The sequence below is a fragment of the Falco cherrug genome, chromosome 8, assembly GCF_023634085.1.
Source record: "Falco cherrug isolate bFalChe1 chromosome 8, bFalChe1.pri, whole genome shotgun sequence".
Classification (NCBI taxonomy): domain Eukaryota; kingdom Metazoa; phylum Chordata; class Aves; order Falconiformes; family Falconidae; genus Falco; species Falco cherrug.
In genome coordinates this window covers 64270886-64295114 of record NC_073704.1, presented here as the reverse complement: position 1 = coordinate 64295114, position 24229 = coordinate 64270886, and the positions used below count along the sequence as shown (strand labels likewise).

Here is a 24229-nt window from a genome sequence, read left to right as displayed (position 1 = left end):
CCTTTAAAAATCCCCCAAAGACTCCTACAACCATCTCTCCTTTCCCAACTTCCTCTGTAAACAGAGGCACAGTCTCAGCTTAATAACTACCAGGAAACAGGGAAAAATCTTTTAATTACTTAATAGCAGGACTTCACAAAACTTTAAAGTACGAACAGGTTTCCCTACCCCTGGCACAACTATTCTGGCATGGCCCCTTAAGGGCTGCTGCACGGACAACTTGTCCTGTCTGAGTTGCAGGCATGTAAAAATAAATATTTCAAGGTCAAATACTTAAGGAAGAAAAAAAGTATTTATTTAGCATAGCCTAAATTGACACATAATTTTTGTAAAATTTAAAAAACAATCAAGGGGTTTTTTGCATGCTTTGCAAGCCTTACAAGGCTGTGACCCTCAGTTTGATAAACACTGCTTGATAAAGGGGAGCATTTAACTCACAGGTGCCCACAGAAAACAGCCTCCAAGCCAGCCCCAGCTGGGGAGACCCAAACACGGCCCAGGCAGGGCTGTGCGGAGCTGGTCTCTTGTCACCACACAGGTGACAGGCGCAGCTCTTGCTGGCCATTAACAGCCTGTGGTAGCCAGGTCAGGCTGCAGCCAGAGACCAGACAGACAAACCAAATGGACTTTTACAAACACTTGCAATGTGGTCTTTTGCCAATAGCTTTGCTTTTGCCCATGAAGTTACACCAATACGCTGACACCTACAGCAGCAAGCACCCCACGCCTTCCACCAGACAGCCTGTCCCTGCACCACAGCTCCTCCAGCTCAAACACCGCCCAAAGCCCCTCCTGGAGCCCAGCCTGCCCACAGGGCACAGCTTCACACCACCCCTGCCCAGCAGCAGCAGCCTGAGGAATAAAAAAAAGCCAACCAGCAACATGAGTTGTTTGAAGGAACAACTTTTTTTTTTTTTAATAAAGTGTACAAAGTAGTAAAACTCCTTACATGAGGTGCTGTGACAGCTGTTACAGAGATGATTTGGGCTCCCTCATGGGCCTCATGGTGAAACTCCAACAAGCGTTGAGTGGAGACAAAGGACATGAACACGACAGAGACCCACCTGCCCCTACCAGCTCCCGTGAACCTGGCCTCCCCGTCCCACACTGTGGCTCCGGCCAGCCCCCACCACTTCACCTGCCTGGCTGGCTCACTCACACCGGGTTGTTTCTGCTGTCCCACATCATGGCATCCCACACGCGTTTAACACGAATAACACACTGAACCGAGCGACCTGTCTGAGCGGCATGCATACAGAAAGGAAGAGTAAAAACACAACCCGACCAAACCCACAACAACAGAATTTTAAGGCTATGCATAAAACAAAATGAAGCAGTATCTTTAAAGCTAGGTAGCAAGTAGCATTTGTGAAACATAAGGCTTGAGGCTTATTGATTCTTCAGAACAGGTTTATTTGCTTTTCCTTCTTAAACACCAATGTACCATTTTTCTTCCTTCACTTGAACAGGGATTTTGTTTCCTTCTCGGCAGGGGCATTTAACTCAGGGAGGTTATGTTGGAGCGGCCTCCTGGGGGTGCGACGATGCGCTTGCTCGCTGAGCGAACACCTTCATCAACCTGGGTACCTGGGAGAGGACAAGAAAGCACAAAAGGAAGGGGGAAAGCAAAGAGTGTTTTCTTCACAGGACTGAGCAGTCAGGCAGCCTGGGGTCTTGCCAAAGGGCTGTTCCTGTTGCCAAAGGGCAACCTGTTCCCCCTCCAACTCCAGTAACAGCCCTGAGAGCAGCAGCAGCTTGAACGTCTCTGTAGACACTCCTCCATGAACAGACCCACACAGCAGAAGCAGGGTCTGATGCTGTGCCGGCACCTCCACAGCCACAGTCTGCCTTGCTTCTACTGCAAGGTGCAGCATGCCAGAGGGCCAGCTCCAGCCGTGGCCTTTAAGGGACATGGAGGGTCTCTCCCTGCCATGCTCCACTCATGCTCGGCTCACCCCAGGCCATCTCCCAGCTGCCTCCTGCCCCAGCCCAGAGGCTGGGACAGCATGGCCAGTGGCTCTGTGCTCTCCCAGCCCAGCCACCACATCTGTTCACCTGACAGGCTGAATCCAGACTGATGGAGGTTCCTGACGGGGGGTGTCTGCCGCGTGGGGGACCCCCTGGTTGACCCCGCAGGAGTGCCCCCCTTGGGCGTGGTGGTCAGGTCAAACACGGGTCCATCATACATGCCCCGGGGCACAGCATGCATCTCCGCCATCTGTCACCAGAGAGAAGACAGTGACATTTCTCTGCTCCCAGGGAGCATCCTGCCGATGGCAGCTCCACGCTCCAGCGATCCTTGGCTCCCCAGCCCCACTGCAGAGGCAATTCGCACTGCCAACCCTGCACCCCCCTCTGCCCTGAACACCCAAGACCTCCCTGCAGCACTGAAGCCTGGCACAGCCCCCCACCCACCGCAAGCTGAGGGCCTCCCTTCCCTCCCACCCTGCAGAGTGTGCAGAGCCTGGTGCAACAGGCAACCCCTCAGCACAGGTGTATGCTGATGGATGGGGAAGGTCATTCTGCCCAGTCTCTCCATTTTTCACTCTGCACTTCCCTCCAGACTCTGGCTGCAGCAGGACAGCAACAAGGGCACGCATCCCACACTGCTGACCAGACGAGCATCTGCCTCCAGTGCTAGCACATCATCAACGCTAAGGTCAAAGCCCTCTACCCAAGTCTTAGCTATCCCAGCCGTAGGTTCAGAATACACCAGTTTGCCACAGTTTCCAGGGTCCAGTGAGAACAGCAGCAGAAAACCAACCCGTTATTAGAGAAGAAGACAATTTGGGCTAACAGTGCCCCAGTTTTGTCTCTTGGCACCTCCATCTCCTCACCTTCCTCCTGGCTTTGATGCGCTTGTAGACATAGTCAGGGAAAGGGCTGCTGGGCAGGAAGCGTCCAGTCCCCTGGGTCACATGCAGGTTGCCATCCTCCAGCATGATCTTCCCCTGGCATATGACAACCAGCGGGGCCCCACGTAGCTCCATCCCTTCAAAGATGTTGTATTCAGCTGCCTGCAGCAACCAGAGGATGATGGTCAGGAGAGACAGGAGCACTGCCTGCCCACTCAGGGCTGTTTAGTCCCCACATCTCACTGCTGAAGTCACTAGTGCAGGGAAAGTAACAGCCTTCCCTGCCCCAGAGGATACCTCTATGTCACTAGTCCCTCACACTAAGAACCCACCAGAGCTCCCAACACAAACCAGGACCAGCTGCTTTAGAGCTCGTTGTGAGCAAGGACTCAAACAGCAGAGGAGGGCAGGACCTAGGCTTGAGGTAAGGCATGAATGAACAAAGCATGCTGGCAAAGCCAGGAAAAATTTGTACCTGGAAGAGGAACCCAGATAAGGAGAAATGTGTGCCCCTACACCTGCATGGGCCAGGCTCAGGAGAAGAGCAACAGAGCAGGGTGAGAAAAGCCCTGTATGCAGAGCCCAGGGTTCACAGACATGCTACCCCACAGTCACAGCTGGCATCGCATGGAGCCTGGACTCAGTCCCTCCTCTTTGGAGCCCAGCACAGCAGTGCAGCACCACACTCGCAGCAGCCAGGCAGCCTTCACCCAGTGCCACTCGCACCCCACCCTCCAGCATTCCCACAGACAAGCAAAGGGCTTACAGATTGATGAGTTTTTGCTGTGACGATCTTCACTGCATCGGGATCCCATATAACCAGATCACTGTCTGAGCCCACTGCTATTCTCCCTTTCCGTGGGTACAGGTTGAAGATTTTTGCAGCATTAGTGCTTGTCACAGCCACAAACTGGTTTTCATCCATCTTCCCTGTGGCCTGCTCAGACAGGAAGAGAACTAAGAGGTCTTATGGGAAAAGGGAGAGTAAGAGCCCCGGCAAGTACCAGACTCACTCCCACACAAGCCACTGGCTGGCTGGACCCAGACCGCTGCGGCTGATCTTGTTATTGGTGCCAGACAAACTGAAACCGGGGAGCATGGCCACAGCTCCTGGTTGTTCATGCTGAACCCATGACAGCTGCCTCTGCTGCTCTGGCTTGTCCTGACTCTCAAAGCCAGAGAGGAGAGACAGGCAGCTGGGTGCTCAGCTCTGCAGGGGCAAAAGCACAGGTCTCAGGTGCCTGCCAACCCTGCCCACTCTGCCCTCTCCCTGGCATGACTCTTACCACTGCCTTGTCCCAGATGACAGACATTCGTTCCTCTATGCCATTGGTCCCTTCTGGAATCGCTGTGAAGTTGTCTTTTCCAATTGCTTTCTGCGCGGTGCTGAATGCACAGTGGGCACTTCCCGAAACCTGCAGGTCACCACTGAGGGGTGGTGGTAACAAAATCATCGTCAGTTGTTTTGCAGTCAGACAACAGCAGGGACACGAGGGCCATGGATCTCCTCTGGGCACGGGCAGCCCCTGGCTCAGTTCTGTTTTACTCCACACCCTCATTTCTACAGCCCCTCAGTCTGAAGACTTCTACCCAACTCTGCCCCTGTGGCAGCTGTGTCATCTGGGAGCACGGGGGCAAGAGAGCTCTGCCATGCTGTGCTGCCCGCCAGTGGCACAGGCAGTACCCTGCACACGAGAGGAGTCAGCAGCTTGGCTTCTGCAGGACAGGGTGGCCTTTGTGTCAAGCCAAAAGATGTCCTTCCATACCAACTCCATCATTTGCACTAACACAGAAAAAAAACCCATCCCACTGTGAGTCAGAAAAACCATTTCTGGTAGTTTGTCAGGTCTGCTTGGGAAAGCAGCCTTTCTGCTGCACAGGGAGGAAGAGCCTCTCCACCCGAGGACTGTCCCCCACAGCCAGCCCTTTCACCGTGTACTGCCAGCTCCTGCACCCCGAGGGGCAAGCACAGCCCTCCCCTGCCCCACAGGAAGCCTGCTGCAGGCTGGGACAGGGGACACGGCTGCAGGAGCGGCTTACAGGGGGCTGAGCCTGTGGGCTACCGTTGCTCACAATGCCAGCCTTCCCCAGTGAGGAGAGCACTTCAGCCCTGCTCCAGGGCTCTGGCTTGAGACATTTCCTCTGGCAGGAGCTCACCAAAGGCTCCTCTTAGCCCTGCATGGACAATGACAGCACGAGCTACAGCAGCCCACAGCGCAGACTGAGAAGGTGTGCTTGGAAGGGCAGCCTGGCCCAAGCTGCAGCATCTCTGCCACACCGCTACCACAAAAGTAGACGTCCCCCCTGGCCACACAAAAACTTGACAGTGGGATGAAGAGAGTCAGGACTCCCTGGAAGCAGCTCTCTCTGGAAGGCCCAGAAAAGCTTTACTACGATGCTCTGCACAGCTGCTGCCCTACACTGTTACCCAGAGCTCTCTGCCCAGAAGGGGCCACTGGTTGGACGAGATGCCCTGACCCATCCAGCTACTGACAGTGATGGCAGAGGGCAGGAACAGGCAGAGCAAGCGAGCTGCTCACAGGCAAGGCAAGGTGAGGAACAGCCCATGGCTCCCTGGAAGTCACCCAGCTGCTGCTGAGTCCTCGGGGAGCAGCAGACAGGCAGCAGCTGGAAAGTCATCGCTACTGGGCAAAAGGAAGCAGACCAGCTCAGGCCACCTCCCAGCACTCCCCGCAGGAGGCAAATGGTCCAAGCACCTGGGCTCCCAGACTGCCTGCACCTGAACCAGTGTGGCCATGACGTCTCTGCTCGGGGCTGCGAATCAGCCCTTAATCCACTAGTAATCTCCATCTTCCTCTGATAATTTCTGCCATATGTCTGACTGACTGCACAGCCACAGGCCCAGGCTGATGACACAACACGCTTCCTAATCTCCACCAGATTTATCCCGGTGGAAGAAAAGCCACCCAGCCCAGCTGGAGCTTCACAGCCTCTCCTCCTGCTGAAGCCTTACAGAAAACAGCAGAGGAAAGGTCTTAGGACAGATGCCTGTGGGCTGCAGGGACTTGCCTCTCTGAGATCTGGGGTGTATTTGAAGTGGAAGGGAAGGATTAGAAAGCCAGTTCAGGAGCTGGGCTCGCTTTTCCCTGCCAGTCCCTAACCTAAGGCCTTCTCCTAATTCATACATCCAGACCAAACAGAGGCATCTTTTACTCCCTGACCACAGCAAAATCCAGGGTGAGCTGCATATTCAGACTGCAAATGCACTGGCACCTCTCTTACACCAGCCATGGCATCTCCACCCTGGCATAACCCAGGTTTATCCTAACATGTCCCTCTGCCAAGACACCTCTTACTGACCAGTCATCCCTTGCTCATCTAGTCCTAGATGTTTCCAGCTTACTTCAAAGGTCATTTCCATTTACAACCCGCCCAGCGTCAGTCATCCCCTGGCTAACACAGAGCAGCCGCCACACGCACAGTTCCACGTGCAAGCACCGGGTGAGAGGGGTGTGCAATTCACACGTGGCGCGTGGACAGGGCCAGCAATGAGCTCTGTGTCCCTAGCTGCTGTGCGTGCCTTGCCAGTGAGAGGATGGAGTATAACTGTGAAAGGTCAAAGCAAATCGCTGAAGTGCTTTTATTGTTTGCTCTCTATTTTCAACAAATCCCTGCCCCACCCCCTTGCCTTGAGGGTGAAAAAACGACCCACCATCCCTGTCAGATGTGCACGAGCTGCCCTTAAAGGCCTCCGGCACTCCTCAGGCTGTACTACTGCTCACCTGCACAGGCGTGAGAAAATGCCCACTTTGTATTTGACCAGTGCCCCCCCCCACCTACCCACCCCAACCTCTTGCTTCCCTACCTGAGGTCAGAGTCCACTTCTTGCCGGTAACGGCATTGCCCAGCAGAGCTATCACTCACCTGGCCAGGAGGGAGTTGATGTAGTCAGGAGTTGTTGGGTCTGGGCTCAGAGGTGGAGAGACCACAAATGCTGCAGCTTTGGCCCAGTTCTTGCTCCAGTAGTGTGTCCCATCAGTCCCGAGACTGGCCGTGATCGGCTCACCAAACACCACATTGCCTGGAAAGGGGGACAGAAAGGATACTGTTTTGGTGGAGCCTGGACACATTCTCTGTCCCACAGCACTACCAACAGCCTGCCGTGCCCAGAGAACACCCAGACCCATGTTGGGTTGTCCCACACTGCCTGCTTGGACCTCAGGTGCTGGGGGGCAGGCAGGAGGAACAGCAAGGCCCGCATCGATGTCAGGGGTGAGCCCCGTCCACCACCCCTGTAGGGCCCTCCTGCTTTAAGGGCACAGATCCTGCTGGTGCAGCAAGCCTGGCTGGAGCACAGTGCAGGAAGGCACAGCCACAGAGCTGTGTTCCCCAGAAGACACCACAGAGAGACAAACGACGCTTGCAACCTGGTCTCCTGTTCTAGCTGATGGCTGCTTTCCAATCTGCCCTGCCCCGGCCACTCTCCTGGGAAGTGAGGCCCCTGGTCCCTGGGCCCCCCCCTGCAAGCACTGGTGTCCCCACGCTGTAGCGGGGGCATTTCACCCCACGGACTTTCAGTCCGAGAGCAACAGTCACACCTCAGAGCTGACCAGCTGCACAGGCACACCTGGCAGGAGACAGGCAACCTGATAAGAAATGACAGCCCGCAATGGCAGGCAGAGCACAACGCTGACACTGAACCCATGCCAGACCAGCAACCAAGCCTCTCACCATGTCCTTCGTCATCGGCTGTGCATTCTTCCTCCCTTATCCCTCATAAATATTTACCATGTGCCACCATAGACTGGCAGGCTAGTCCCCCTCTCCTGTTCCTCACTCACCTTCTGGTGCCCCACGCCAGGGACAGCCCCGGGGAGACAGCAGCAGGTGGTGACCAAACACTTTTTGCGGAGCAGGGCTCATCATGCTGCTAAGCTAGGATGGGGACTGAGAAATTATGGTTTTCCTTCCAAATGCTCCACAGCCCGAGCAAGTACTTCTGGGAGACACTTGGCATTGCTATGTCCCAACTCCACCAACTCCACCAAGACCCTCTCTACAAATACATTTTTTACATTTCCCCTTCCCCTCTTCCTATAGAGGCTGCAGATCCTCAGAACCTTACTACCACTCAGCTAAAAGTTCTGTTCTCCCTGCCCAAAGGCAGGAGGGTGCACTGCTCCTTAACCCCCAGGAGAAACCCTGGTCCCAAAGCAGCCAGGCTGGCAGAACCCCCATGTCTGAGCTGGAATCAATGCACGTTGGCTAACCACAGGTACCTGCTGGTCACCCAGCCCAATCTGTGGACCAGCACCATCCTACAGTCCTGTTTGTAAGGGCGCCTCACTCACCCCAGACTGCACGTGTGCTCCTCTGCAAGCTGGCTGTGCAGCATGGAAGAAAGGTCCAGCTGGGCTGTTCCCAGATGGAAACCTGGGGTGGACACCGAGCGGTGCCTTTCAAAGTACCTGTGTGTGTTTACACGTGTCCTTCCTGCCAGCCAGGAGTGATGGACATGAGCAGGCAGCTGCTACTACAGGCACCTGGGGTCTGGCAGAGAAGAGCTGCCCACCAGCCTCCTCGTGCACCAGCTGATGGGGCAGGGGCACACAGCTCACTGAACGTGGCTCTGGATGTGCCATGTGCATGTGGGGAGTCCCTGTGCTCCATCACCGCTGACAAACAGAGCCTCCAGCCACCCGAAAAGGCACCCAGGTGCCTCAGAGGGGCTGGCACTTCAAAGGGAAGCCAGAGCTATATGCAGCAGCTCAAACCACTTGCACAGGGATCGGATTAGTCTCCTCAGAGAGCCCTTCGCAGCCACAGGCAAACTTTGGTGTTTAAAACATTGCTCCTACTTGCAACCCACATGCTGATGTCACTTGACGTGCAACAGGAGGTGGCTCCATGTGATCTGGTGCAGCGTTCCTGTGCCCTTCACAAGTCAGGTAAATCCCCCACCAATGGGGAAGTACTAGACTACACTCAAGGCACAGCCGTGGTCTTGGCAAAACAACCATGATGACACAGGGACCACTAAATCCAGCTGTCCAGGATCCCAGGGGCAACAGCAAGGCTGTGTGCGGCAGCAGCTGCCACTCACCTTTTTTTCTGGCTTGCGAGATGAGGTCAGCAGCGCTTTTGCTCATCACTTTAGTCACATAGAGAGGACAGTTGGTCTGGCTGGCAATAGTGATGGCCCGGAAGACAGCTTCGGCTTCCAGCTGGAAGACAGAACAGTGCATGGCTGCAGAAGAGCACTGGGTGGCCAGGGAGGAGCCCGTGCTCCTCTTGGCACACCATGGATTGCTGCCAGCACCCCTGGCTCCCCAAGGGCAGGTTAACCAAGGAGACCCGAGGGGCGAAGCTTCAGTCTCCTCGGGGCCTGGCCTCCCTGCAGGCTGCAGCCACAGGACACCTGGCAGGGGAGCACTGCCTGGTGCTCAGGGGCCAGCACAGAGCTGCATCTGCTGTTTTTTCCACTGCCTGGTTCCAGCTCTCCTGACAGCCAGAGAAGCCCAGGGACTGCTGCCCATGCCTGACAGCATGGCTCCCAGGCTGACGCCAGACAACGAAAGGGTCTGCCCTTCCAGACCACCCACTGCTCCAGGCTCTCCTGTGGCTGAATTTGGTTTAACCAAATGTCACCCTGCCCATGGCTGGGGTGCAACGAGCTACATGCTGGTAGGTTGCTCCCGTCAGGGTCTGGCTGTCTGGGGCAGCTGCTGCTCATCCCAGCCTGCTGACACCCGCCCCATGCTTCACTGTCCTGCTGTTAGCAGAGGGTGCATTTCCATCACAGGGGATATCTTTGGACTATTACATCAGTCCGTGCTCAGCCTGAGTTCAACCCCAGAGGTTCTCCAAGTGTTTGCTCTACAGTTTGGCTTCAAGCTTCGGCATGAGAAAGTTCAAAACAGAAGCCTTAAAAAGACAATGTACCAATCAGCCAGCTCCCAGGGGAGGCCAGGGCCGCCAGCTGCAGGGAACGCAGCAGCTGGCTGGGTAAGCTTCACTCTCCCAGCAGCAGCAGAATCAGACCACTGCACCCAGACACACGTGCATTCATACACCTCTAGTACTTCTGCAGGCCTATTCTCTGCACAGTGAAAACAGCATTTTCTCTTCTGCTTAAAGACATTTTAAACACAAATTTAAACAAGAAAACATTTTTGTCAGCACACTTACCGACTTGAGTAGTTGACAGGGTTTAGCATATGGACAGGAGCAAACAGAGCTGTCACTGAATACCCTTTAGAGCAGGCAACAATCCAGGACAGCACCATCCTGCCCTACCAAATCACCACCAGCACTTGACAGAATAGCATGTCTTTAACTCCCACTGAGGTCCCTCAGGGACAGAGCAGACCCACAGAGCTATGGACCGCTTCCCCTGTCCTTTGCTATCAACCTGAAGGCTTTATGGGAGGTAGAAGGGTTTTTGCGGTCTACCTAACATTTTCCCAGGTAGACTCTGTTCTGGAAAAGGGACAGTGTTCATTTTCAAAGGCAATGAGATCTGGATTTGGCTGAACAGATGGCACCTAGAGCCTTCTTCCACTGCCTTCATCTGTCTTATGCTTTAATGGCATTTCAAGATCAAACACTCAACAGTGTTTTACTGGCTTTGGACGAGAAGAGCCACAGTGCTATCTTACGATAATAGGACAGTTCTCAAATCCTGGCACAACCACAGCATCCTGCAATTGCAGGTTAGCTTGCCAGCTAGAGGCAATGGGTCTAGAGCCATAAAAATAAATGGCAGTTTACACACAGTGGGACTCTGATCTACTGGATTTGACACTGAGCGTCTTCCCTGTACAGGAAAATGCTTTATACTCTCATACTTCAAAGAGAACAAGCACTGTAGTACACTAGGCTATATACGTTGTTACCAGCCACAATACAGTCAACTTCTTACACTTTTAGTTTAAGCCAACTGATTTCTATTTCCTGAAGTACAAATATATCCCTGTGCTCCCCTGCTTGGCTTTGCTATTGTACCAAATTCCTATTGTTTTCTTCTTTCACATGCTGTGGAGAAAGTTAAAAGCACCTCTCAGCAGGGAGCTATCTCAAGAAAACCTATCTAAAATTAGACTCAACTCAGATTAATGGACCAAACAGAAAAATACTCTGTGAGCTAAAATTAGAAGTAATCTAATTAGTGTCTTGACAATGATTTGTAACCAGGGAATTCCCCCCCTCTCCTTCCCTCCCACTCGTTCCACCAACGTCTTTGTCCATCTGATTTTAAAACACACTTTAGACCCTAAGCAGAGATTAAGCAGAAAGAGGCTGGAATCTGTCTGCACTCTGACGGACGTGAACAGTGAATTTTCAGAGAAACTAAAACTCACCATTTGGTTCTTCCCAGGCCTCTCACACCCGTGGAGGCACCTATACAAGACAAATGCCCCCAGACCAGCCCCAAATGCTGCTACAGCCAAATAGACCTTTTTGTTGATAGATTAATCTCTGGGAGGCTCAGAAGCCCTTGTCTCTGCTAGGAGACTTGAGCAAGACTGGAAAGTGTTTGTCACAAATGTGCACTTTGCTCTTTCCTGAGCTGCTGATGAGTAAGACTGTATTGCCTGTATAAATGAATACCCATGGATGCATACACACACACTGCTTGCTTGGCCCCACCACATACACTAAGCTCTACTGTGACTTGTGGGGAAAGCTCTTCAGTGCTGAGCAAGGCTGGTACTGTCCTTTGCATCTTACCTCCTCAGGTCTGCTTAGCACGTGGCCCTCGGGGCCAGTAATTCCCATCTCCAACATCCTGGTTTGTTCCTAGGACACCAAAAGGACAGAGGGACATTAGAAGACTGTGAAACTATCAACTACACAGAAAAGCAGATCCCTCCTGTGTTGAGCCCTTCTGTCAGGACTGCCACCACTTTATGTCCTGTGGGACCACCATGCACAGCGAGAGGCTGCTGCACCCTCAAGGGGTTTGGGGTTTGAGAGAGAAGAAAGGGAGGATGGGGAAACAGGAGGGCTTGGAGGGAGCACGGACACCAAAGGAAACCTCTTTGATGAAATGAGTGGTGTGGGTGAAAAACAGGCACAAAACTCCCCAGTTCCACGTACACCACTTGATGTTTACAGTCCCTTTCCAAGGCCCTCCCTGACTCCCCTTCTGAAAAGCAAATTGTCCAAGTAGAAACTATTGAGAAAACAATCATTAAAACCAGCAAAAAAACTATCCTCCCAAGGTTACTCGTGGGTCCCCAGTGATGTTATTTAATCACCTGGAAATCAGCAAGTGCTAAAACCTGTCCTGTGTAAATTTCTTTAGAAACGGGTGGTGTGGGGTGTTGGTTCCTGTATTAATGTTATTCCAAGTATTTTGCTGTTATAACTAAGACCATGGACAACTGTGTGTGTGCACCACATGCACTGGCCTGCCTATCTCCTGCCTGTACCCTAGAGACTTCTCTCATATTCCCTCATCTTCATCATCTCCTTTTGACAGAGGTCAAAGGAAACAGGCAAGGGGACTTCATGGTCTGCCCTGACCAAGGCACCTTTCTGGCCTTGGAGGCCTTGAGGCCTGGAGGATCTTTCTGACCCTCACATCTTCAACCACATGCTGTCACTGCCTGTGGCAATGCCCATGTTTGCTGCCACCCAACACCTGCCCTTGACTTGCAGAAACCATGTGCAGTTGCACAGCAAGCAACATTTCTCCAAGAGGTGTTGTGGAGCATGAAGTGGATGTACAGCAGCAGTAATAGCAAGCCTGTAAGCAAGCAGGTTTATGCACTTTTTCTTGCGTCTCCTAGAGTACTGAGTATATTATGAGAATTAAATAATGTCACCAATCTCTGTCAGGACTGTGTAACTCCAGCAACGATAACAGATGTGTTCATAGCTGTTGGAGGAGTGTATCAAAGGATGAGGCTTCACAGCAGGTAAGTGCTGTGTGTTACCTCCTCTGACACCTTCTCTGCTACAGTGAAAGCACCATGCAAGGACTTAACACTCCTAATGCGTCTTGCTCTTCGTCAAACAAGAAGCACTCTCTCACCACCTACAGCACATCAGTCTGAAGTCTAGAGCTCTGCTCATGTCCTATTTCTGTTCAGGCCATGCATCACATCTCTTCCCCTGCAACCTCCTCTCCCGTGTTGACCAAACTCCAGAGAAACACACAACCGCCCGGACCACTGAAAGTAAAATGGACTGAAATGACGAGTACAGAGAACAAATCCTCTGCTTTCTTCCTGGGAACCTCCACCAGCAGATGACCACAAGCACCGTGTCTCTGTGCTAACAACACTGAGCTCCACACCAGCTTGTGATGTTTCAATCAGTCCTGACAGAAGGAAGCAATTCCCAGGGCTGTGACGTGCTACCAGCTATTAGTTTTGGGGCATTTTGTGGTTAGGCTGGTGCTGAAGTAGAGGTAATCTCTAGGCAATACAACTCCTCTGATCACTCTTTGTATCCATGTGAAAGTGCCATACAATTGTGCACTGCAGCTCTAAAATGTCCAAAGAAAAACTGACTCTTGTAGTCTGAGAGGATGTTCAAAGAATGCCCTCTTAGTTCACACTCCTTCAACTCCCAAGAACGAGAGACAGGCAAAAACAAGTAGCTGCAGAGCATAACTGAGCAATGTCTTCTCTGTCTTAATGGAAATCAAAGCATTTGGACTTTCTCTCATCCAGGACCAACTAAAAAGCAGCAGGCCAATACAGACCACCTACTTACACACCCAACCACATCCCTCATAACAACTCCCTCACAAATCCAGCTCCATTAGCCGGCTGCTTGCTTACAGCAGGGAGAAAATTCCTCTCTTGCTGCAGCACTTCTCAATACACTTTCAGTCTCTTAGCTAATTATGTGCAAGGCAAAGGTCTCCACCTCTCCACACTGAAGAAAGAGCTGTGGCTGGAGTGAACATACCATACTTGAGAGCCTGCTCTCTTCCATTTAAATTGCTAGTTTGCTATTTCAGATTCATTTATGGACCACATACAGCAGAAAATCTTGGTAAATGTGATATTTCTGCTCGAGCAGCAAATAGATCACCTAGCAAAAGACATCCATGCAGCTGTAGTCATTTTGCTAATGTCCCACACCGAACCTGCCTGGGACAGATTTTCAGTCCCTGCATACCAGAAGAGCAGTTAGTTACCTGTGCAATTATATCTCCATTTTCAGCATGAACTTGAGCTATGGCACCCAGTTCTGCCAGGCAGCTGAATATCTCGTACAGCTGAAATGGAGACAAGAGAAAATGATTGCCAAGCAAACAGACTGCCCAGGCTGCGCATGGCCATGGCACCCCCCACACACCCCCATGGCACCCCCACGGCCATGGCCCTGCATGGCCCTTCAGCCCGAGGCCCTGGCAGGTGCCAGGCGCTGCTCTCCGAAGACCATGGCTGCCGGTGGATGCTCTTGGTGATCTCCAGGCCAGACCCCTGTCTCCAGCCGCAGCACAGCATCTGGCCAGCCCACCACGGCCGCAGCCTGGGCGGCCCTGCAAAGGCGGAAGAGGAGAGGGGCCGCCTGCCACCCCAGCCTCCCTGTGCCCCCCGCGGCTGCCGCCCCCCGCTGCCCCTCATGCCAAAGGCATCTCACCTCGGTGTTTGACATCTGGTACGAATCCTTGTAGGCCATGTACACCATGAAGGAGTTAATTCCTAGGGGCAGAGGAGAGAGAGGTGAGCCAGGGCTCTCCCTCCCCGCCAGCCCCTCACAGGACAGCTCAAGGCTCCCAGCAGGCACCCGACAGCACGGCCACCCCTCAGCGAGGACGGGGCTGGCTGAGGCTGGAGCTGGGAGCGGCGGGCAGCAAACCTTTCTCCTGGACCAGGGTGTGCAGCTCCTGCCGGACACGGTCACTCCAGCGCGGCATGTCCACATGCAGCGCGTAGTCACAGCAAGCCTTGCCGTCGGCCCACTCCCGCCACCGCTCCAGCGCCTCCACCAAGCTGCTCTCGGGCTCTGGCACCACGTGGTCCACTGCAGGGGCACAGCGGGGGCAAGGGCTGGCAGGGGGTCCATGCCCCGGCCACCCCACCGCAGCCCTGCATGCTGCCGGCCATCCCCACAAGCCCAGGCTCGTCTCCCCAGCAGCTGCAGGGCAGCTCCGAAGATGTCCCCATCGCTGCCGTGGTGAGCCCTGCTCCTCTAAATACATTTATTGGCAGGGAAGCACACAGAGCCTTTGCTTAATAGCCCCTGGCATGGGACCAGGGGCTTTTACAGGCTTCTGCTGAGAAATCAGCTGATAGCTGAAGGATCCTGTCCTTCCTCACCCCGACTTCCACCCCATTAGCACACAGCCTCCTCCCACGCCACAATACTAATGCACCTTTTACGGCCCAGCATGTAATCCTCATGCCCTGCCACAGTCCATTTCGCACAACTTATCCTCTTGGCCCAGGGGGAAGGAGAACCGGTGCAGGGAGAAGAAAACCAGTCCTTTACTGGAAGGACGAACAGTTGCTCCTGCATCCCAAGAAACCCTGCGGTGCATGCAGCTGTGACCATTGCACAGCATTAAAACCTGGACCTCAAACCAGTGCCCAGCAGTGGCCCTCTACAGGGAAGGACCTCAGAATTCCCTTTCCTTTTTCGTTAGCACTGTTTATTTCCAGGCAGTGTGAGATGCCAGGACATTGCTCTGTTCCTCTGCTCAGAGTCATCTGAGCATCATGCTGCCCTATTTTTATTTAACAAGGAAAACCGTTACGCCATTGTTCCTTTTTGAGGGTCCCAGTGGCACAGTGGCTGCAGACAACGAAGCACTGCAGAACATCAGATCTGCAAGGGCAAGGGATCCTATACAAATCCCCTGTCCCACCCCTTCATTATTAATAAGGGTCCCAAAGATTCATCCCAATCCTCGCTCTCTAAACTGTATTGACAGAGATCGCAGAAAAGATGAGCGCGCACTGTCATGGACCTTTTAAGCAAAGATGACTGAGAAAAGCAAAGAGAGAAAGAAATAACTGGGCAATGTTCCAAGCATGCTGGGTGCTGTCATGCACAGGACCTGCCTGCTGCACTCACTGATCATGGTGGTGCCACCAGCCAGGGCTGCTTTCGTTCCTTGGAAGAAATCATCCACAGCTGTCATCCCCTTGTATGGCATCTGCAGGCGAGTGTGAACATCAATTCCTCCAGGGATCACCATCTTCCCGTTGGCTTCTATGGTTTTGACCCCTCCAGGGACAATCAGATTGTCTCCGATCTGCCTGATGAGATGACACCAAGATGAGTGAGCCCCCCACAAAGGACAACCAGCCACAACATAAGCAATGAACAGTCCAGCCAGGTCTGCTCGCGCCGGCAGCAGCAAAGCCACCCTCCTTCGCACTCCCAGACCTGGCCTTGCAGGAGCCAGCACAGTCAAACCACCTCACCTTGCAGCAAAATGCACACTTGTCCAGCTTGCTTAAACCTATGATTTGCACAGTCCAGGGGTGGCTGCCATCTGTCTGACTGCTCTAGTGGTGTCTGTGATGAGCCCTGCTGCCTGGGGCAGGCACAGGTTTGGGGTCGTTGGGGAGCATGGTCTGACAGGCATGCAGATCTCTGCAGCATATGGTGTGAAGCTGCCTAGGACACTTCGTACCCCACAGACTCACAAGTCAAGCTCCTGCAAGCATTGCCAGTGTAGCAGTCCTACCTGTTCACCGAGGGTGCATGCTCACAAAACCCAACACCAGCCCTGTTTCCAGTAAGCTGCACCCCTAATCTCTCCCCTCCCCCGTCCCTCTGCCCACCTTAAGTAAGGCTCAAGTCTGAGGCTTACTTACAAAGATGATTTCCCACTGTAATGCCACAACCGCTAGACCAGCTCAGGGCTCATCAGGGACTTGTAATGCTGCTCACAGCACAAGGCCCCGAGGGTAAAGGGAAGCCTCCCTCCAGGAAGCTGGGGAGGAGCTCACCAAGTGCACAGCACAGCCCGGCTGGGCTCGCAGCACAGCCTGGAAGTGCTGGGCTCACTCTCTTCGCAAGGAGTGCAGCCAGAGCCCTCCCCTCTCATGTTGTCACCTTCATGGCCCTGAAGGATGCCTCTGCTATCAGCAGGGCCACGCTGTAGTGAAGGCAGCTAAAATCCCAAGTACCTAAAAATATCTTCTGAAAACAGGAAACCTAAAAAGTTCCAGCATACGTGTACTCCTAAATTAAAACGCCACTATAGCTCTCTGGAGTTTGTACTGTTCCAGCACACAACAGTCTCCCCCCTGGATGTACTCAAGACCTCCTGCAGGCCAGGTCACCTGAACCTGAGGGCTCCTTTCACTCAGCCCCCTGCCCCCTCAATCCCTTTATCTGTCCATATGTAGCACCCAGCCTTCAAATCTCTTCTTTCAGAAATCCTATTTTCATCAAGCCTTCCTCAGTCTTCCCTGAATAAACCAAGACAAAAGACAAGTTGGTTTTAGTGGAAAACATCTGATTTCCTTGGGATACTGGGGAGGTAAATGAAGAGCAAATTCCATTTCTGCATTTCATTCAACCTCAGCCCTTTGCAGGTTTTTTTCCTTAGAATAACAAAAGTTCTATGGACAGAACTGCTGGCTCCAGTGTCCTCACAGCAATAAACCAGCCGCTCTTTCCACCACCTTTATTGAGATGAATCCATCACCAAAGGATTTAAAACTGCTTGCTCTATTCTTACCAGAATTCACTTGTGAGAGCATTTCACTTCCCAGGCAATGAGATTCTGTGACACACAAGGCTGCAGATGAGGCCAAGTGATTTGCTCAAGGATACCTAGCTAAGTCTGTGCCATAGCAAGACCTGAAGCTGGCTCTGATCCCTGCCTGGGTACAAGTACTAGTCAGTCATGAATGCTCTTGTCCACTAGCTAAAAACAGCCTCATAAAAATACAGTCACACTGCTTGAAGTACTTCTCTGCTGCTGGATTTGTTAAATATACCACCCTGTTGGAAGGCTGGATATTTTCCTCTTACCATAGAGCAAGCAACACCTATTCAAGTCTTCCCGTTACGAACTATCACAGTTCTTTTAACTCACCCAGCTTGGGGTCCCAACATGATGCATTTGAACTGCAGCCTTTAAACAATGGAGTTATCACTGCACCTCTAAAACACACACAAAGAAGCTGGGGGGACCCAGAGGTTTGCCTGCAATTCCTGAAAATCTCAAGGCTGCAGATGACCTGCAGCACAACACTGTCCTTGTTAGTGCTAACAAATGGGATCTTGTGGGGCGTTGTTCAGGCTAATAGTGTTAACACAGAGCAAAACAGGAGTCAAAGATAAATCTTGTTCCTGGTGCAATTAAATACATCTTTGTTGTACAATGGATGCTGGATCACGAAGTCACCAGTCTGACTGCAATTCAGTCACTGGACTGACTGAGTAAACATGTCAGGCAATCATGTATGTGCTCACACACACTGCAGAGAGCTGAGCCGCTAACCAGAGCAGGCTATCAAGTTTTACTGGCTAGCAACTTGGGTACAGACCACATCCACAAAAAACCAATAACCACCCAACTTGAAGCTGATTCAAGGGGAGATGGAGATAACAGAAGCCCCATACTTACTTTATGAGGCCATCCTCCACGTAGATGTCAGCATAGAATGACTGGTCATCATTGACTATTCTCCCTCCTTTAATAAGGAGACGATCACTCTGCGAAGGAAAGAACAAGCAGCTGTCAGGAGCAGGCAATACAGGCACTTCTCAGCGGCCAGGACAGTGCCCTTCTTGGATGCTGATCAGTCAGCTCACCCAACAGCCAACACTGTGGAAAGCTCACATCTGTACCGACACTTGAAACGACAGGGCAAGAGCAAGGACTGAAAAACCCCCACACTCCTAGGGCTGTGTCTGAGTGGAACAGGTGCTGCCTGTTCACCTGAGACAAAGAGCCGCAGGTGAAGGTGATAGTGCTCCCCCGGTCGCTGCAGGCAGCACAAGCGAAGCACCACTATTTACAGCAAGTTTGTCACTAGGGGCGTGTCCTTAAATCCTATCCAAATACCACACAAAATAAGTTGCATTAAAGACGAGAATGTGTATCTCTCTAATCTGTTATCACCTCACAAAGACCACTAACAGGACAGGCAGCCCTGAAGACAATGCATCTGCTGTTGGAATCCATCCCGCCTCTGCAATGCTCAGGGTAGTCCTGAGGCGTTTCAGAAACGTCACAGGGCTACACAAGACCCAGAAGACATTAAACTGCATTTCCGACTCATCATTTACCACCTCCTCTGTTGTCCTTTCTACTGACCTAAAGTGGCCAGCAGCCTTCTCTGAAGGAGCGCAGCTGGATGGTGGGGAAGCGCCCAGACCACACCGGCTCTTACACCCTTCCTGTACACATGCTTTTGGACCTGGGCACCCCAGCGTATGCTGATGGGAGAGAACGGACCCTGTCCTGTGGGGAACAGACCCTGTCCTGAGGAGCTGGGAAGGCTGAGGTCCTGCTCTTCTACCTCCACCTGCACAAATCTGAACACTAGCTGCAGGCAGGGCAGGGGCAAACAGCCTGATCTCACACATGGCTACCATGAATTCAGGTGACATAAGCCAATCATGCTGTTCCAGAGAATATGCACTTCCTGACTGCTTAAAACATCTCCAACGACCCTCCAGCTCTAAGCTCCCCTTACCTTCCCCCTCTGCTCCCCCCTGGTGCCCACAGCCCAGGTTTTGACAGGTGAATACAACCTGTTCCACAGTCCGAGCCTGGACCGTGGCTGACCAGAGCCTTCGAGCAGGGCTCACACGCCAGCCTCGTTCTGTGAACCTCTTGCACAATTAATTCCCCTACAGAGAACTGGGTTTGTTCTTCATCCGCTGCCCCTGGGGTGATTTCTAGCAGTATCACCACAGTGGTGGTAATTTGCAGTTTCCTCCCTGGCAACAGAAGGATGCAGGAGAATCCCCCCACATCCCTGCAGCTTGCAGCAGCCAAAGCGAGGGGAGACCGTGAGCGTTTTTACAGCAATCTCATCCACACAGTCGAGACAAAGAAACTGGGTGGGGAAAGGATCAGAACGCACGGTGCGCTCAGCCCAGCAGCAGCTCAGTGCTGGCATAGGGGGAAGAGCCACGGTCTCCCCTCGCTTCCCAGGCAGGTGCCTGCCCACAGCTGCACCCATCGATGAGCAGCACCCCAAGTCCCAGCAAGCAGGACTTACCCCCACCCCCCACCCCCACTCAGCACAGCGTAACACTGATCAGGAGCCTCGCCCCTCACCAAGAAAAGCGCACGTCCGGATTGTTCCTGTGTTCCCATCCGATCCACCATCCTCCCCGACGAGCAGACCTGGGGTCAGCTCCCCTTCTCCCCCAGAGGTCTAGCAGAACTGTGCGGGCTAAGCGGGGGTCTGGAAGCAAGGGCATGTTGCTGGTCACAGACCTCCCTGCGCAGCTCCCTTAAACAGCTAGCTTTAACAGATCACAAGCAGCACATGATGATACCGGCCTCAACTAGCGACCTGGGGGACCATCACCACCTCTCACCTGCAGCTCTTTGCCTCAAGTACAGCCGAGGCAGGAGGACAGCTGGGTACATGTTGGCACAGGAGTCCCAGGCAGCTAGATCTCAGCCTGCGCTGCATCTCTGCCCATCATCTGCAGGTGATGCTCAGCTTTGGGGCTAAGGACCCCAAGCACAAACAAATGCTATTGATGAGCCACTGATTCTCCTTCCCCAGCACAGGATACTCGTCCTTCCTTTTGTGTCAATCCAATTGTCGATTCACTAACAATACTGTAATTTTAAGTTCAGAAATCCCTAAAAGAGCAAAGCGTGACCCAGCCTGCTTATAGCCAGTCAGTGACAGGGGACAAGCAGCTGAGCCATGACTCCCATGCATGCAAATGATGAATATTTAAGTAACAGCACAAGAAACATAGGTAGAAACTACCAAGCAACAGTATCAGGTATCAGCCACACAAGAATCAGGGTCACAGTCAAAACACAGAGAAGGACTCATTGTTTTGTATTTCAGTCAACTGTACATACAGTTTCTCCCACATAACCCCTATGCCCTGGCAGATCCTCCTTGGCTTTACCTAGCCTACATAGTGAGAAAAAAAATGGGAGCCTACCTGCCCAGGTCCAGTAACACAACTGGGCTTCCACTTTTTTTTGCCTTGTCCTTTAAACCTGCCCAACTTGCTTTCCCAAAGGCCCTGGAGCTCGTTCTCACTAGAGTGCAGAAGCAACAGCAAATACTGATGCTGGCCTCTTCTCCCTGCGCATGGGACAAGACAAAGAGAAGGGAGACAGGCGCAGGCAGCGCGGGGGCAGGAGACCACAGCACTTGACCATTACTGAATAAACTGTTAATATGAACTCAGAAAATATGCCTGCCCACAAACACAAATGGTCATTCTGTGGCAGATGTGAAGGGCTGCTCAGTGCTAACTCTGTTAGTACACAGAACGGTGAGGTCCTTAATGGCTGGGGCACAAACAAGGCGTTCCTTCAGGGGATTGGGCACTGCCAGACACCCCCCGCACCCACGGAGAGCAGGGCGGCATCAGTGCCTACCCACCAGCTGTGAGGAAAAAATATAATTAAATAAAATGAGTAAAATCCAAGTGACACCACAGCTACAGGCTCTGGCACCATTCAGGAGGGCACCCAGATGCCAAGAGGCAGGGGAGCAAGAAAGGAAGAGGATGAAGCAGTTAGGAGGAAACAAGTGGAACTTAATAGACAGGCTTCTGCAGCACACACCGCCAGAGCAGCCTCAGATTACAGTAAATGCACTGTTTCCCCTGCCAGGGCTCATTTGTGCGTCTCCACACCCACCATGTCTCCCCGCCAGGCAGTGTTGGGCTGTTATCAGCCATTGTCAGCAGATGGAAAAGCCCTCCTGCACCCTGCGCAGGGAGCACCTTGCTTGCCGGCTGGCAGAAGCATGGCGGGGATGGGGGGGGCGGGGGGGCATGCCCAGCCGCCTCTGCCTGCACACAGCACGTGGGGACCAGCCTCTGTGCAAAGGGTCCGGCATGCCAAAGCAGCAGCATGAGCAAAAGGTGCCACGCGACTGCACCTGACCGCTGGCACTGACCCGTCGGACATGCCGGGTGGGTCTCCTCCACTGACTGTGGCTCAAGTCTCCACACAGCCAGGGACAGCCCATTAGTCACCAGTGTGGTACCCTTCATGAGCATTCATTTCTACAGGCACAGGTGCTGTCCCACAAGGCCAAGCCTTGCAGCCTCTCCCCAGAACAGCTCTGCCAAAACCTGGTGGGATCAGCGCCAGCCCCGACACCCCTGCCCTGCTGGGAAGCCTTTCTGCCCAACACTCCCCGTCTCTCTGCCCATTGGCATTTGGGATTAAGCTTTCAAAACCATTACCCATTCCCTCATGCCCACACTCTGCTCCTGATGCTCTTAAGCATCACCTGGTCATTTGAGATCCCAAGATATCGGGGGGTCTCTTAACATTTCTCAGCGTGACACTACAGAAGGGAGGCAGCAGCTTCCAGAAGGCTGCTGAATCCAGCCAAGAATAGTGCTCACCTTGTTTGCAAAGCCCAAGGGCATAATTAGTGTAGCATGGAAGCAGGTGTACGGCTTTATCGCCCTTTCCCTTGTAAAAGATACACTAATTGCAACGGTGTTTCACCAGTAGCTGGATGTCTCCTTACTCATGTACCACATGACAGCATGGAAAAACCCCTGGGTGGAATCACAGGGACAGCCAGCCAGCTGCCAGCTACACCCAGTGACCCCCCCAGTCTGTGGGCATGGTCACAAACGCCATACTGATTGCTGCCAGTTTACCAAAATCTGTCTAGTCAGTAACTGAGGCTTTTCTCCCTGCTTGCACCTCATACAACATACTAGCCGTCCCCGTGCAGACCTCATTGTCTTTAGAGATGCCAGAGACATCACAGAGATGGTGCTTGTGGGCTCTGACAGGGCGGTTGAACAGGACAGGCATGGCTTACACCAAGAAAAAATATGGTAACTCCAGTCTACCTGGGGTAGGGAAGGTTTCTGCAACCAAAACACAAAGACTGGGCAATTTTGATTCAACTGACAGCTCTGTTAACAGCTACTTTGTGAAACCAGGGCAAGGCATTTCACCACTTCAGTCTTCCACCTTTCTTTCCGCAGGGGTAGGAAAACATACTGTGGACAGCAGAAGTATTTTGATTGTATCTCCAAACAATCAAGGAAAAGGAACTAACAAAAAGTCTCTCAATAGACACACAAGGTTTGAAATTACTACTCTCCTGAGGTGGGCATCCCAGCATCAGCACACATCTGGAAAGTAATACTACGTTTACTGGTCTCTGATGCACTATGCACAACCTAAGCCACAGTGAAGAACAACACTTACATATCAAGCTGATGAAGCAATCACAGAGAAAGCCAAAAGACTCAGTTAACCTCTTCCCCATGTTTTCTCCACATCACAACCAACAAGTATGCCCACGTCCTGATCTTCCTTCAAGAAGTCCTGCCTGTCACACGTAGCTTTTGACTAGGCTTTTACAATTTAGTTTGGGAATATTTACCCCAGCAATTTATCTTGCACAAACACATGCACCCCTCACTCATGCTCCTGGCTTCTCCACTAAAATGGCTGTGCTAGAAAATACCAGAAATTGCTGCAAACAGATACAACAGGCAAATTGTGGTTTTTCACGTTATTATCAGAAACTAACTATGAATTCTGACTGCAGCACTGTTGTGTACAACAGGAAGGAGTGTTTGCACATCTCCAGAAAAATCACTAGATAGTTCAGACAATAGCTGTCAGGAAGTAAAAATACTCAAATTACCTAACTCCCACACAGAAGCCAAACCTGCTTATTGCTTGGGTGACAGAAGTGAGGAAGGCACTACTCCCTTCATATGCTATGCGGCTCAGTCACTGCTTCAGCGCTATCAGCTTTGCGATCTATAGGCGAGTCACCTGCCAGCATAAGGTGGCTCCTGTAATTCTCTGTGTACTGTCATGCTCCCCAGATGTGATGCTTTAGATGCTTCCAAGGTCTCTGAGATGTCTTATGTTCTAATGGCACAACACAGTCCCCAAAATCTCTCTGTTAACAAGCAGAGCTTAGCTGACAATCTGCCGTGCCCAGAAGCTGCTATGTGTCTGGACATGCAAGAACAGATTCCCGGGTGGAAATCTAGGAAGAAGTAATAAACAAATAAAACAATCTGCAGAAAGGGACAGGAGAGGCTTTGTTCTACAGGAGACACCGTTGCTGATTTTCTTTCTGCCATTCCTTTGAACCAGAGAAGACCACCCAACACCTGACTTCACTTTGTTGCTTCCCTTGAGCCTCAAAGCATGGGTTCGGGACATACGGGTCATTTGACCAGAATTCCAGAGCAATCTCCTCCACCCCAACCAGGACACGATAACGCTGCAGAACAGGGCAAGTGAGTCCCGGAGGGCTGCCACCAAG

At 52.4% G+C, this 24229-nt stretch overlaps 1 protein-coding gene across 2 annotated transcripts in view; it reads right to left on the bottom strand.

The window, feature by feature from the left end:
• Positions 1 to 886: 886 nt before the first annotated feature.
• Positions 887 to 24229, bottom strand: part of DPYSL3 (dihydropyrimidinase like 3) — a 39027-nt gene continuing 15684 nt past the window's right edge. For both annotated transcript variants that reach the window (XM_055719240.1, XM_055719241.1), the window contains exons 2-14: positions 18373 to 18461; positions 15858 to 16042; positions 14640 to 14804; positions 14421 to 14482; positions 13972 to 14052; positions 11547 to 11615; positions 8920 to 9040; positions 6741 to 6897; positions 4142 to 4283; positions 3622 to 3792; positions 2838 to 3017; positions 2056 to 2218; positions 887 to 1587 (exon numbers count right to left, since the gene is read on the bottom strand). In XM_055719240.1, coding sequence (XP_055575215.1) covers positions 1499 to 1587; positions 2056 to 2218; positions 2838 to 3017; positions 3622 to 3792; positions 4142 to 4283; positions 6741 to 6897; positions 8920 to 9040; positions 11547 to 11615; positions 13972 to 14052; positions 14421 to 14482; positions 14640 to 14804; positions 15858 to 16042; positions 18373 to 18461 — 1674 coding nt within the window. In that variant the 3' untranslated portion in view covers positions 887 to 1498. The remainder of the gene's footprint in view (positions 1588 to 2055; positions 2219 to 2837; positions 3018 to 3621; positions 3793 to 4141; positions 4284 to 6740; positions 6898 to 8919; positions 9041 to 11546; positions 11616 to 13971; positions 14053 to 14420; positions 14483 to 14639; positions 14805 to 15857; positions 16043 to 18372; positions 18462 to 24229) is intronic.